The sequence below is a fragment of the Mizuhopecten yessoensis genome, unplaced genomic scaffold (genome assembly GCF_002113885.1).
Source record: "Mizuhopecten yessoensis strain PY_sf001 unplaced genomic scaffold, ASM211388v2 scaffold4403, whole genome shotgun sequence".
NCBI lineage: Eukaryota > Metazoa > Mollusca > Bivalvia > Pectinida > Pectinidae > Mizuhopecten > Mizuhopecten yessoensis.
In genome coordinates this window covers 218,667-234,682 of record NW_018405529.1, presented here as the reverse complement: position 1 = coordinate 234,682, position 16,016 = coordinate 218,667, and the positions used below count along the sequence as shown (strand labels likewise).

At 36.2% G+C, this 16,016-nt stretch overlaps 1 protein-coding gene and 1 non-coding gene across 2 annotated transcripts in view; one reads left to right on the top strand and one right to left on the bottom strand.

The window, feature by feature from the left end:
* Positions 1–3,840: 3,840 nt before the first annotated feature.
* Positions 3,841–16,016, bottom strand: part of LOC110448950 — a 25,000-nt gene continuing 12,824 nt past the window's right edge. The window contains exons 4-9 of the mRNA XM_021495472.1: positions 12,291–12,390; positions 10,889–10,950; positions 10,141–10,322; positions 9,579–9,743; positions 4,499–4,545; positions 3,841–3,984 (exon numbers count right to left, since the gene is read on the bottom strand). Coding sequence (XP_021351147.1) covers positions 3,919–3,984; positions 4,499–4,545; positions 9,579–9,743; positions 10,141–10,322; positions 10,889–10,950; positions 12,291–12,390 — 622 coding nt within the window. The 3' untranslated portion in view covers positions 3,841–3,918. The remainder of the gene's footprint in view (positions 3,985–4,498; positions 4,546–9,578; positions 9,744–10,140; positions 10,323–10,888; positions 10,951–12,290; positions 12,391–16,016) is intronic.
* On the top strand, positions 13,606–13,677 carry Trnaw-cca. The gene has a single exon. It is a non-coding gene; the product is annotated as a tRNA-Trp (tRNA).

Here is a 16,016-nt window from a genome sequence, read left to right as displayed (position 1 = left end):
TACGCCTCAACTCGTCTTTAAAGCGTGTCTTATCTTGTCTAAATTGTACGGCTTAACGCTTCTTTGTTGTTCGCTTCAATATGGCTTTATTCATCTGTATTGTACGCATAGCCACGTCTTTGCTCTGCGTGAACATTAATGCTGTACTCTTCACACATTATTTCCGTACACCTTAACACGTGTTTGTACTTTTTGTCTTATCATACCTACTGGTACGTCTTAACCCGTTTGTGTTGTGAACATCTTAAAATCAATGTTATACTATTTACAAGTTTGTGTGTGCGTTTTTGTTGTAGGTTCATTTTGTACGTCTTAACATGTTTATTAACGATAAAATTTAACTGGTGTACGTTATACCTTGTCACTTACCAATATAAGCAAAGAGAATAGTATAATATGTACGCTAAAATGGTATCATTTTCAAATTCAAGTCAATGAAAATGAATATTCTTAACACGCCATCAGGTTTATTTTTTATCAGAGTTCTATAAAAAGAATTTGGCCTCTTTGCCTATTAGTGATGATAGAAAATGACGCTTTTACATATCAGTTATACTGGTTATACTTATAATATCGAGAACAGATGAAAAAGGTAAGTGATAAGTTAGATAGCAGTTAGCATAACCATCTACGCGTCTGCAATGCTTTTTCATGTTGGCAAATGGAGGAAGTGTGGTAATTTGTTGATATATATAAGACAAAAGATACTTGGAGTATGCACTGTTCAATTGTGCATACTACCATAACGGGAAGTGTAGGTAAATATATCACGAATGATTTATACTGTCACTATGGCAAAAATTACTCATCTGTCATACTTCTGTTAACATACATCACGGTTCTCCGATATTTCCATTGTTAGCAGTTGAACAGTTCGCCTGCCATAATACACCACTACGTGACGGTAGATCATTGACCGATGCACTCGGGACAGAAATGTACGGTAGGCAGAGGGAACATATTCGAGTCCCTCAGCCTTCAGTACAACATGACGGGCGCTGAAGTAAAAGATATACGGTATACAGGAAAGATTATACACGTGTCTCTTGGCCATACACGTGTCTCTCGGCCATACACATGTATCTCGGCCTCTGATACCACATGTCGCCAAATACCAAATATACGGTAGAGGCAGAAGGGACATACACGTGTTTCTCAACCGTCAATTAGTTCTAAGCCTCCAATACAACATGCGGCGTTGAAGACAGAAATGTACGATAGAAACTGAGGATTAAATGATAATGATGGAAAAATATACTGTAGAAGCACATGACAAAACTATTAGAAACTGAGAGCAAAGAATGTACGGGAAGAAGATCCAACACGTTGTGTTTAGCAAGTCTCTGCATTTGTTCCAAAGGAAGATAATGCCATTTCAATTACAAGCATCTAAATAGTCACTAAAAATATTATCTGTTGGACGTTTGGGGTTCATAGAGTGGCAAAAGGACTGATGAGGACGGTCAGATTATTACACAACAGTTATATAACAACTATGTGTAGAGGACATATCTCATCCCAGGGTAGTAACAGTTTGTGTAATATGATGTACACCTGCAAGTGTCATTGCTTGTGTATTTAATTTAAGTCTGGCCATCTGTAATATTGTCGGTTTTGTGGTTATTTATTTCAGTTTAGTGGCAGAACAAAAACGACACGGGCCCCACTCCTCCGCTGGTTAATGCTACCGACACAGTAGGAATGTTCTCTCTGCATGTTAATTTATCTTGTTAAAACGTTCTCTATAAGGAAGTTACATTGATGACAGATTGTCTTACGTAAAAACTTCAAACATGTGAGGTATAGAGAGAAGTACGGACAATTAGATCTACCGAGTGTGTGTCATTAGTCCTCAGTGTGTTGTATCAGTGTTCTCTATATTCCTTTGTAATGTACTACAGAATCTTCAGTTATCATATACTACCAAATACTCACTTGCTATGATATAATATTATTTTTTAACCAGCCGTGTTTTTAGGTAATAATTTATTGTGGAAGGTAGCTTTAAACATTCCATCTATTTTATCAACATTCTTTATGTTTATTGCTACGGAATAGTTCTGTCTCGCTGTAAATGTTTGTCAAGATGAATTGACATATAATGGATGAAAATCGTGCCATAGTGTTAAAACACAACATTTAAAACAGCATCCAAGTCCGATTTGAAAAGATTATAGCAGAAACCGACAATCATTATAACAGGATTACAATCAACTCGACTCATCCGTACCGGATTCCCAACCTGATCAATATTAATATGTCAGTCTCCAGAAAGGACCAATATTTTAATCATAATAGACATTAGAATTCATTAGTTGCATCTCAAGTCATTATGACTGTTGTAAACCTTCCTACCGTACGTTATTTATCTACTGGAGACATCCTTGAAAGTATTTAAAACTTTGCTTAGAGTTGTGAATTATTTGTGACATCTGATCTTTATTGAAGTTGGTATGTGAATACTGAGTAAAAGTAGCATAAGATCGTGAAGCATAAGATCGTGAAAATAACGTCTAACTTCAATTATAGCATATTTCCTCATTGATATCTCATCCATAACAGTTATAATGTAATGAAGTGTGGCAGGAGTCATTTCGCGATTGTTTAAATATTTTCTTGTTCAGCTTGTCAGGTTCTCAGCAGTCGTCAGAAGGTAAACATGTTGGAAAACAATCGGCACCTTAAGGATGCATCCAACTTACACTTAAAGCTAGGTAAACAAAATAGCACATACTGATTGTGTCTTACATAATATCATTGTAGAATATACAGAATAGGTGTGTCGTCAACAAGGCGTGTAGAAGAGAAAAAGGCTTGAAGTATATTTTTTCAATTATTTGCTCTCGCATTTTTATCAGAAAGTTAATGATTTCCGCTGCGTTCAAACAGCGCTTTGAATAACTCGTCGGCTGGAATCACAGCGCTGTTGCTGCGGGCCTCCATACAGGCGACAGACCAATCGTGTAATATCACAAGGCATTCACCGCAGTTAACTCAACATTGATGTATTGTGATCGACGGGAGTGCAAACTTCATATCCAGGCCGTGCTTGTGGTCACGGGATACCAGTGCGCATGACAACGCCTGCATCTCTAGCGACCAGGTATGTGTGGTGATAATCTAATGTTTTATTTCCTCATACAATTTGTATGGGAGCAATTAAAACGGTATGATAGTCTCGGATATAACAGTTGGAGAAAATTTAGCGAATTATTTTATACACCAGACCATAGATATAGGATTTTAAACATTCTTTTCGGCCTTTCGATGATTTCCATGAACCTACTCCAGTTAGGATAAACATAAATATTTTCAGAGTTCATAATTTAACCGAAGACTATCACTTAAAATCGCAGTGTTGTAGCAAGTCCATACGCATGTATACGCCGTTAAAGTAAATGGTTTTCATGCCAGTGTAGGTTATGTTCCAGGCAGATTCACCAATCCTTATTGATTGCGCTATAAGATATATAAGATATTATGCAATGTATCGATCATAGATCATAGAAATTCTCTCGATGTTTATGCATCTCAGTCCCATTTTTTCCAGAGAAATGAATCTGTTTCTGTAGTAATTGTGCATTCAAAGCATTGTTTGTCATGATATATTTCAATTAACCATTACCATGTTTTGTTTCTATCAATTATTTTCAAACTTACATATTTTATGGATTGATGTATTATGCTACAATGTGTTCCATCTTTCAATTGCATATGACCATGTCATTAATACGGTATCCATTAAAGGTGTGTATGCCTGTTTAATGCTCACTGTTGTTCATCGTGTAGAATATACTTATTCCGACAAACCGACATCATAAGAAGTACACTAACACACCGTTTCATTTTTCCTACTTTATTGTAGATGTTAGTTCACAGTGTGTAATGAGTTTGTGGTAATCTGATTGAATCACAGGATTACGTAGAGGCCGGTGTCGTGGACATTTGACTCTCAAACTGCAGGACAAACAGGAGGGTCAACGTCTACAATTAAAACAGGGATTCATTGATTTATTGATCGGTTTAAGCCCTCCCAGCAGCTACGGTCGTCTGATGACGGTGAATACAAGGACAGTAATCGAAGGCAGGAACAACCAATAAATATTAGGTTCCACAACCTAACCCAATACATTCAAATATTATACGTTACGATATAAGCAGTAATTGTACATTAAAGTACTAGACATCATTTTTTTAACATGTGTTGTAATATAGCTGGTCGTAGAAGACAATGTCAACGTCCTGGTTTTACACCCAGTAGTATTATTTGCCACGAGAACTTTGTTAGAATGTCACAAAATATACATCGAGCGAATTAATTAATCTGTCAACAAATACTAAAATTAGTATGTACTATCAGATATTAGACAGTGTTTGCTTTATTTTCAGATATTTTGCTCAGGAAAGTTTGGAAAAGAAAATAATTGAATGCAAACATCATTTATCTCTTTAGATGTAACTGCTACAACCTAGATTATCGTTCCAGAACATGACTTACATCTTTGAAGTAGGATTCAAACTCAGCCTGGTCAACAGAACCGTCATCTGTCAATGAAATATTAATCCAAAGTATTAACAAAACCCCATACAATCCTCCAAATCTACTTTCATTATGATATATCCTTGATAACTATATAACTCGACCATTGACGATTGATGGTATCTGCTCTAGATCGTTTCCGTCATGCCGTCTTCTTTGACTATTTCGGGTACATATAACTGTATAAAGTCCAACACTCCCACATAGTATAACTACGTGAAAATATCCCTCAACTACACCCCAACACTCCCACATAGTATGACTACGTGAAAATATCCCTTAACTACACCCCAACACTCCCACATAGTATAACTACGTGAAAATATCCATTAACTACACCCCAACACTCCCACATAGTATAACTACGTCAACACTCCCACATAGTATAACTACGTGAAAATATTCCTTAACTACACCCCAACACTCCTACATAGTATGACTACGTGAAAATATTCCTTAGGTACACCCCAACACTCAAATATAGTATAACTACGTGAAAATATCCCTTAACTACACCCCAACACTCCCACATAGTATAACTACGTCAACACTCCCACATAGTATGACTACGTGAAAATATCCCTTAACTACATCCCATCACTCCCACATAGTATAACTACGTCAACACTCCCACATAGTATAACTACGTGAAAATATTCCTTAACTACACTCCAACACTCCCACATAGTATGACTACGTGAAAATATCCCTTAACTACACCCCAACACTCCCACATACTATAACTACGTGAAAATATCCCTTAACTACACCCCAACACTCCCACATAGTATAACTACGTGAAAATATCCCTTAACTACACCCCAACACTCCCACATAGTATGACTACGTGAAAATATCCCTTAACTACACCCCAACACTCCCACATAGTATGACTACGTGAAAATATCCCTTAACTACACCCCAACACTCCCACATAGTATGACTACGTGAAAATATCCCTTAACTACACCCCAACACTCCCACATAGTATGACTACGTGAAAATATCCCTTAACTACACCCCAACACTCCCACATAGTATGACTACGTGAAAATATCCCTTAACTACACCCCAACACTCCCACATAGTATGACTACGTGAAAATATCCCTTAACTACACCCCAACACTCCCACATAGTATGACTACGTGAAAATATCCCTTAACTACACCCCAACACTCCCACATAGTATGACTACGTGAAAATATCCCTTAACTACACCCCAACACTCCCACATAGTATGACTACGTGAAAATATCCCTTAACTACACCCCAACACTCCCACATAGTATGACTACGTGAAAATATCCCTTAACTACACCCCAACACTCCCACATAGTATGACTACGTGAAAATATCCCTTAACTACACCCCAACACTCCCACATAGTATGACTACGTGAAAATATCCCTTAACTACACCCCAACACTCCCACATAGTATGACTACGTGAAAATATCCCTTAACTACACCCCAACACTCCCACATAGTATGACTACGTGAAAATATCCCTTAACTACACCCCAACACTCCCACATAGTATGACTACGTGAAAATATCCCTTAACTACACCCCAACACTCCCACATAGTATGACTACGTGAAAATATCCCTTAACTACACCCCAACACTCCCACATAGTATGACTACGTGAAAATATCCCTTAACTACACCCCAACACTCCCACATAGTATAACTACGTGAAAATATCCCTTAACTACACCCCAACACTCCCACATAGTATAACTACGTGAAAATATCCCTTAACTACACCCCAACACTCCCACATAGTATAACTACGTGAAAATATCCCTTAACTACACCCCAACACTCCCACATAGTATAACTACGTGAAAATATCCCTTAACTACACCCCAACACTCCCACATAGTATAACTACGTGAAAATATCCCTTAACTACACCCCAACACTCCCACATAGTATAACTACGTGAAAATATCCCTTAACTACACCCCAACACTCCCACATAGTATAACTACGTGAAAATATCCCTTAACTACACCCCAACACTCCCACATAGTATAACTACGTGAAAATATCCCTTAACTACACCCCAACACTCCCACATAGTATAACTACGTGAAAATATCCCTTAACTACACCCCAACACTCCCACATAGTATAACTACGTGAAAATATCCCTTAACTACACCCCAACACTCCCACATAGTATAACTACGTGAAAATATCCCTTAACTACACCCCAACACTCCCACATAGTATAACTACGTGAAAATATCCCTTAACTACACCCCAACACTCCCACATAGTATAACTACGTGAAAATATCCCTTAACTACACCCCAACACTCCCACATAGTATAACTACGTGAAAATATCCCTTAACTACACCCCAACACTCCCACATAGTATAACTACGTGAAAATATCCCTTAACTACACCCCAACACTCCCACATAGTATGACTACGTGAAAATATCCCTTAACTACACCCCAACACTCCCACATAGTATAACTACGTGAAAATATCCCTTAACTACACCCCAACACTCCCACATAGTATAACTACGTGAAAATATCCCTTAACTACACCCCAACACTCCCACATAGTATAACTACGTGAAAATATCCCTTAACTACACCCCAACACTCCCACATAGTATAACTACGTGAAAATATCCCTTAACTACACCCCAACACTCCCACATAGTATAACTACGTGAAAATATCCCTTAACTACACCCCAACACTCCCACATAGTATAACTACGTGAAAATATCCCTTAACTACACCCCAACACTCCCACATAGTATAACTACGTGAAAATATCCCTTAACTACACCCCAACACTCCCACATAGTATAACTACGTGAAAATATCCCTTAACTACACCCCAACACTCCCACATAGTATAACTACGTGAAAATATCCCTTAACTACACCCCAACACTCCCACATAGTATAACTACGTGAAAATATCCCTTAACTACACCCCAACACTCCCACATAGTATAACTACGTGAAAATATCCCTTAACTACACCCCAACACTCCCACATAGTATAACTACGTGAAAATATCCCTTAACTACACCCCAACACTCCCACATAGTATAACTACGTGAAAATATCCCTTAACTACACCCCAACACTCCCACATAGTATAACTACGTGAAAATATCCCTTAACTACACCCCAACACTCCCACATAGTATAACTACGTGAAAATATCCCTTAACTACACTCCAACACTCCCACATAGTATAACTACGTGAAAATATTCCTTAACTACACCCCAACACTCCCACATAGTATAACTACGTCAACACTCCCACATAGTATAACTACGTGAAAATATCCCTTAACTACACTCCAACACTCCGATATAGTATAACTAAGTTAAAATATCCCTTAACTACACTCCAAAACTCCCACATAGTATAACTACGTGAAAATATTCCTTAACTACACCCCAACACTCTCACATAGTATAACTACGTGAAATATCCCTTAACTACACCCCAACACTCCCACATAGTATAACTACGTGAACTATCCCTTAACTACACCCCAACACTCCCACATAGTATAACTACGTGAACTATCCCTTAACTACACCCCAACACTCCCACATAGTATAACTACGTGAACTATCCCTTAACTACACCCCAACACTCCCACATAGTATAACTACGTGAACTATCCCTTAACTACACCCCAACACTCCCACATAGTATAACTACGTGAACTATCCCTTAACTACACCCCAACACTCCCACATAGTATAACTACGTGAACTATCCCTTAACTACACCCCAACACTCCCACATAGTATAACTACGTGAACTATCCCTTAACTACACCCCAACACTCCCACATAGTATAACTACGTGAACTATCCCTTAACTACACCCCAACACTCCAACATAGTATAACTACGTGAACTATCCCTTAACTACACCCAACACTCCCACATAGTATAACTACGTGAACTATCCCTTAACTACACTCCAACACTCCCATATAGTATAACTACATGAAAATATCCCCTAACTTCACTCCAACATTCCCACATAGTATGACTACGTGAAAATATTCCTAAACTAAACGCCGACACTCCAACATAGTATAACTACGTGAAAATATTCCTTAACTTCACTCCAACATTCCCACATAGTATGACTAGGTGAAAATATTCCTTAACTTCACTCCAACATTCCCACATAGTATGACTAGGTGAAAATATTCCTTAACTTCACTCCAACACTCCCACATAGTATAACTACGTGAAAATATCCCATCACTCCAACATAGTATGACAAGTTGTTCTAGTTGTACGTTTTGCATAGGCTGTTCCAGCTTTACTAGGTAATTATTCTAATGCTAATTATATTAATTACAGATAATTGTTGTTGTAATTGTACTAGTTGTTGTAATTGTACTAGTTGTTGTAATTGTACTAGTTGTTGTAATTGTACTTGTTGTTGTAATTGTACTCGTTGTTGTAATTTTACTAGTTGTTGTAATTGTACTCGTTGTTGTAATTGTACTAGTTGTTGTAATTGTTGTTGTAATTGTACTCGTTGTTGTAATTGTACTAGTTGCTGTAATTGTACTAGTTATTGTAATTGTACTAGTTGTTGTAATTGTACTAGTTGTTGTAATTGTACTAGTTGTTGTAATTGTACTAGTTGTTGTAATTGTACTAGTTGTTGTCATTGTCCTAGTGGTACTAGTTGTACAAGTTGTAGTAATTGTATTAGTTGTACAAGTTGTAGTAATTGTACTAGGTTTACTAGTTCTTGAAATTTTACTTATTATACTAATTGTTATTTTGCTAGTGTCATTAGTTGTTCTAGTTGTGTTAAAACACTACCGTCTGTTATAGGTGTACATGCTATACTTCTTGCATTTTGCGAAATTACGGTATGAAATGCTTTAAATGTAGGATTAACTTATTTCAGATAAACATTTCTGTTTCCTCTCAAAAAAACATGACATATGACATCGACAAGCGAAACAAGCCGAGGACTGCTAAGAAGCTGTTATTGAAATGACTGACCATTTTTGTCGATCTTTTCGTAATATCGCTGCATATCACTTTTGGTAATCTCATTGTCATTGTCCATGTCTAGTTCATAGAACAGTCCTTGCGCTATGACTACAAGGTTCTGTTGGTTGTGAGAGAAGTGGGCCAGGAACTCGCTCTGAGATATCTGTTGGTTTCCTAAAACGAGTTTCCACAGCAAATATTAAATCCATTTTAAAATCATCTGCTATCAGTGTTAGATTGTTCAAACAAATAATTTTAATCAAGAAATACAGCTTGAACCACTATAAAATGTCGTGGGATCAATGTAGTTTAATCGAACCATTTCATTTAAATGTCCCGTGATAATTTTCAGCTATGGACCTCTGTTGGGGTGAATATGTGGTTATATGAACCTGAAAAAGTGATTCTGACCGGGACGAAGTCGGGGTCAAAATCTCTTTTCCATGACCATAATAGCCGGATAACAGTTATATATATTATATTGTACTGCAACAGCACGATATGCATACTGAAAGGTCAAAACTGACTTAACGTTGTTGGGGTTTTTCGGTGATGCTTTCTTTTTACGTACCGTCATCATCATAACCCTTAAACAGAGCATCCAGGTCCCCCTGATCCAGGTTCCCATCAGTATCATGATGAACGCCATTCCAGAGTGCTGTCACCTCTGTGTTTACAAGAGCCTTAAATTTCTCCACAGCCGGACTCAAAGTTGTACCGGGGGGTGATGTCGTTGTGGCGGGCGCTCCATACCTACGGACGTGAGCAGTACTAGTGATCAACGAATATCGACATCGATATAGAAAAATGGAGATGTGTAGTACAAGAATATGCAGAGTAAAAAAAGTGGTGTGCAGATTGTCATGGATATTAATAAAACACCATTGCATGAAAGTATCTCTTTCATATATAAAACAAAAATAATTATAAATAGTAATTGAAAACTTGCTGTTTGGAGTGAAATATATCAATAGTAATGATTACCAATAGGGACCCAAAGTTGGAGTATTACGAACTCGCTTAGATTCCAATAGAAATTTAGTTTTTTCGGGGTTTTTTTTATGAAAGATTTAAAATAAAAACAAAATGAGTTTCAAGATAAAAACAAAGTTTCAGAGCTTTATATCAATGTTAAAACTATTTCTGTGAGAAATGACTAAGGAAGTCAAGAATGATTGCATTGAGCCGTTGATCGAGGTGTATGAGAGAGAAAGGAACGATATCGAACCGAAGCGTTGCTTCCAAACAAACCTCATTAAACACAAATGGTGTCACAAGTGAACAGTCTGGTGAAGAAACTAGAAAATAAATATCCATACCCTGCGATGCTTAGGATAACCAGCAGGATAAATAACATGATGACCGTCTGATTTTTCCTCGCCTGTAATACATATACAAACATGTACAGTTACAAGCTGCCTCTTTTCCCTTCAGACCTGTTCTACTACATCAAAGGAATCAACTTTAATTAGGCATATGTTTGAACGTTTTCCACTTATCTAATTGCGGCAAAAACATTCGTATGTATTCGTTCAAACAAAATAAAATCCAAAACCCCCTACGGTTTAGTCTGGGAGGTAAATAAATATTAGCGGGTTTATTCTAAAATGAAATTGTGTATGTCCCCGTATTTATTTTTCAACTCATCGTGCAAAAAACAAAACGATTGTAAGAATTTAGGGTAACGAAAAGCAAAGTAGAGATATGACATCTGAAGAAAAACTATTGTTTTGACATTTTCTTGCCATGTGACACACATTCGACTCATCGAAATTGCGTGTTTGTAGTAACTGTGTTTTTATTGTGCACACCCCTACAATTTCGGAGAAAACTGTTTATCCTGTTCTTTCCCACTACATCATTGTATGATTGTTTAAAATTTGGTGTTCATAAGATTACAGCTACGGACATGTAAGGATCCGATGCGGACTTTTGAATATTCCTCATTGAAATAGACGCCAAGAAACCCAGCAAAGTACACTACTCAGTCGTGCAATTAACGGGTAAACGAGTCATTGTGTTTCATCTAAATGCCTATGATATGTTACTATTTGGTATTTGTAATTTGGTATGTCCAGGCCAGGGGCCAAAACCCTTTGGCTTCTTCGAATGGGAGAACATTCTGCAATATAGCCAAATTTGAGGCTGTACCGAGGGTGACGTTTCTAAGTATTAAGATCAAGAATAGAAATACAAGTAGAGATAGTATAGATAAGGTGATATCCCGAGTGCCACAGTAGGGACGTGATTTGTACAATATTGTCACAAATGTGCCATCATACACGTGTCATGTGCTGCAATGGGACATAAAGAAATCAGGGGTATAATGAGGATAGAGAATTTGCTACTCGCAGAGTTGTTGAGGCTTTTACTTTTGTCGAAATACATAAAATTCTGCAAGGATTTCACAGCTTCTTAGATGTCACGTGATCATCTGATCGAAGCCGTATTGAGGAAACCGAGATGGGGACATGTTATATATAAAGTAGCAAGATAGTTGAATAAAGGAAATAAAATCAATCTACATTTTATAAAAGCATCAGAGGGTTTCATAGCTTCTGTAATTATAATTTCATCATTTTCGGTTTCATTTTCTTTCTACAACGTTAAAATGAATCATATGCATTTCACTTGTTTTTAAATATTATCAATGTCATTACTTCTTATCAAAATATTTCAAATTGGCAAATATTGTAGTTGATTTGTTTCTCGACAACTTACCTGTTTGAGTGAAGTCTTCAGAAAGGTGCGGACCAGAACATAGTTTTTACTTTTAACTGCAAAACTGACCTTGAGATACGGGACGGCTGTCGTTTTCCGACTGTTCACGTGTCAGACAGTTACCTCAACGTACCTAAAGGGCACTACGTAAAGAGGCCAACCTATAAATGACGTGGAAATACCTACAGTATCTGATAAAACAATGCATGCAAACTTATGACATGATTCATATGGAAGCAGCTATCTTTCCTCATGTTAGAACCTTAGTAAAGTGATAAAATATTGTGTAATTCAGGTAAGATGTGAGTTTGACCTTCGTTTTTATTTCGAAAGCTTCGAAAGACAGGCAGAACACTCGTGTAAAATCTAGGAATGGAAACGGCATTAGCTTTATCTTGTTCCTGGTCCTAGTATCACTTCCACGAACAAGCAACAGTTAAAAATGCTGTTTAACTGGCAGATTGTGTAGCCAATAAAATGTGTAACTGGTTTAGTGTTAATAGTTAACAGTTGTAATATTTAATTGGTAGAATGTTAAACTGTTGTCATATTTAATTGGTAGAATATTTAACAGTTGTAATATTTAATTGTAATATTTAATTGGTAGAATGTTAAACTGTTGTCATATTTAATTGGTAGAATGTTTAACAGTTGTAATATTTAATTGTAATATTTAATTGGTAGAATGTTTAACAGTTGTAATATTTAATTGGTAGAATGTTTAACAGTAGTAATATTTAATTGGTAGAATATTTCACCTTGTAGCATTTTACTTTAGAATATCATCTAATTAGTATTTAATTGGTGGAATGTTCTATCTGTAAGAATATTTCCGGGGCAAAGTGTCTTATTCTTGCAAAGTCTAAATATTCATCAAACTTTCTTTATTACAAACATATATTTGAGTTGATATATGTATGATAAAACGTGTATGATTTGATATTTGTTATTAATCTTTATCATAAATATGTATGCCATAGCTTGACAAAGGGGCCAGTCGGTCTTGAAACGTTGCGACAGGTTTATACGTACATTGTGTAGAAAGTAAAACTTTGATATCAATATATATCTTGATGGTACTATTAAAATATTGCGCTGCATTAGTCTTCATTATTAAACACGTGTATGAAATTTGACTAAGTGAAATAAAGTGGACAAGGCCTATTTCCATTTCTCTGTAATATACCAAGCATGCACAACTCGACAGTGACCGCCAGTGTTCATGGGAACCAACACGTGCTAATCAATATCGATCATATCCCACTCAGGAACACATCAGATGTCTATACATGCTCACGATCTACATGTACATGTGGACTCCGTGGCGCAACGGTAGCGCGTCTGACTCCAGATCAGAAGGTTGCGTGTTCAAATCACGTCGGGGTCAATCTCATTGTTTGTTGGTGTTTTTTTGGCCTTTTCATATTTATATATTAGCGATATACCATATTGGTTGATTTTGATATTACTTTTTATAATCATATTATCATTGTCATTATTATGTTAATAGTTACTCTTAAAACCACATCATAACTGCAATAATTTCGAGAAACGATATTGTAAATGGGATTTAGAAAATGTTATTCGCGTATGACAGCACTCCCTTTATATACACCAAACACCACGAGCGCAAAATGCGGAAATCTACATCGACACGGAAATACAGGAGTAGGCTTATTGACCAGCCGTCTCGAAACAGCTACTTTAGTTCAATCCCACAAGAATTTCTTGAGTGGTACTAAATATAGAAACGAATGTCAACACATACTTGTTTATGATAAATAATCAGACTCACCAAATAAACACGAGAAGACCATCGTTGCCATTTGCAATTGTGCGTTTTGAGGCTTTTGGACAAGCTTTGGTCACATTAGTCTGAAATAACTTGACTGATCGGAGATATCTGCCCCATCATAGCTGGCTATTGCGAACTAGGGTCACATGCGCCATTACATTCAATTATTTATAAGGAAAGATGATCATGTTTGAATATAATGTGAAATGAGTAACATCAATATTCTAAGAGCTGGTTGTAACTTAAGTATATGCCTGATGTGACATGTGCCTGACTTTGCCTAGACAGTTGTACACCATTATGTTATATGGATGTTTGATAAAAAATATAACATTTGTTCAAATTTAACACATACGTGTTTAAAAAACATTACTACGCTGGTAATGAAGATCAATACGACTTTGTGTTGATGATTATTAAAGCTTTGTAAGATTTAAACATGTCAGCAGCTAATACAAGCTGCCAGTAAACAATCCTACATAACATTCGACCAGCTTATACAATAACAGTTAAAGCATTCTACAAATGATATAAACACTACAAAACAATATATTACATCTCTTGAATGCTACAAAAATGTACTAGGTATAAGAAAATCACAGTATTATACCAGTTAGATACAACAGTAAATACTACTAGGTGAAAAATGTTCCAGTTAAATACCCTGACATTTTAATACTACAAATAAATGCATATCCAGTTAAAAACTATAATATTTATATACTTAATATACTATAAGTAAAAAGTAAAACGAAGCACTGTATGACAAAGGTATATGAATAAAATTTGGTCAGGGTGTTATTTGGTAGCAGCATCAGTTGTGTTAACTGAATAAAATATTCTTATGAAAGACAGCATATCTTCTGACCTAGCTGAAATTCTTTGTCATTTTAATTGCAAAATTTGAAACTTATTGTATCCAATAGGATGTTTTTATATTTGGTCTTTAAATATGACTTGTCATAGCGTTAAAATGTAGAGTGACAATACCATCTTGCAGGAAGTTGGTTGAATCTTAATTGGATTTCCATAACAAATAAGACAGTGTTTGTATATTGCACAAAAGCATTTTTGCCTATTGCTTAATAAATATATATATATCAAAGACATATCACGTTTCAACGCATATTGTCACAAATACCAGACACGTCATGTAGCCATGCTTTAGATTTCTTGCATTCCTAACATTTCATAGTGTAAGGTAGACAACTCGTAAAATAATATTCAGAAAATGTTTGAGCCCATAATACTTTAACTTATCAGTTTTGTATTTGATTTTGATCGAAACGGTTTAATTAATTTTTCTTCTGGAAAACTTGTTAGTCATCTGTAAACTGTATTTATTCGCCGAACACTTTCTTGTCCACGTTGTTTTGCGTTTTGCGTAATCTGAAAACGTTACGACATGTATTTTTGTAGCCATTACATAATTGATGATTAAGAAATGACCAGTTTTAGAAGTCTTCATATTCCCCATGTACAATTATGATATAATAGATCGCTACATGGAAATACAAATATGATTTTAAAACATTTCATTGATTAACATCTCGTCCTCTTAATTGATTGTTTTTTACTAATATTACTCTCAAACTAATTATCGAAACAGTTTTTATCTGATCAGTGCTTAACACACTGAAGCTACTCAAGGTGAGGTCCTTTCTACATCACTTTTCTTGATTTTTTGTTTTTTTCTATTCTCCAGTGTCTGAAAGCTTCTATGTAGGCTCCTGATAAGTAATCAAGTTGAGTTCAATGGTTTTGTGTTCAATTATTCACAATCCTTGTGGCGGCTGTTAAACACATTACAGTCGAACCTCGTTATCTCGAACTCTTTTAACTCGAAGACCCCGTTTATCTCGAAGTATTTCTCCGGTCCCGGCCAAATCTGTTCTTTATCTTAGTAAATAAAACTCTGATAATTCGAACCC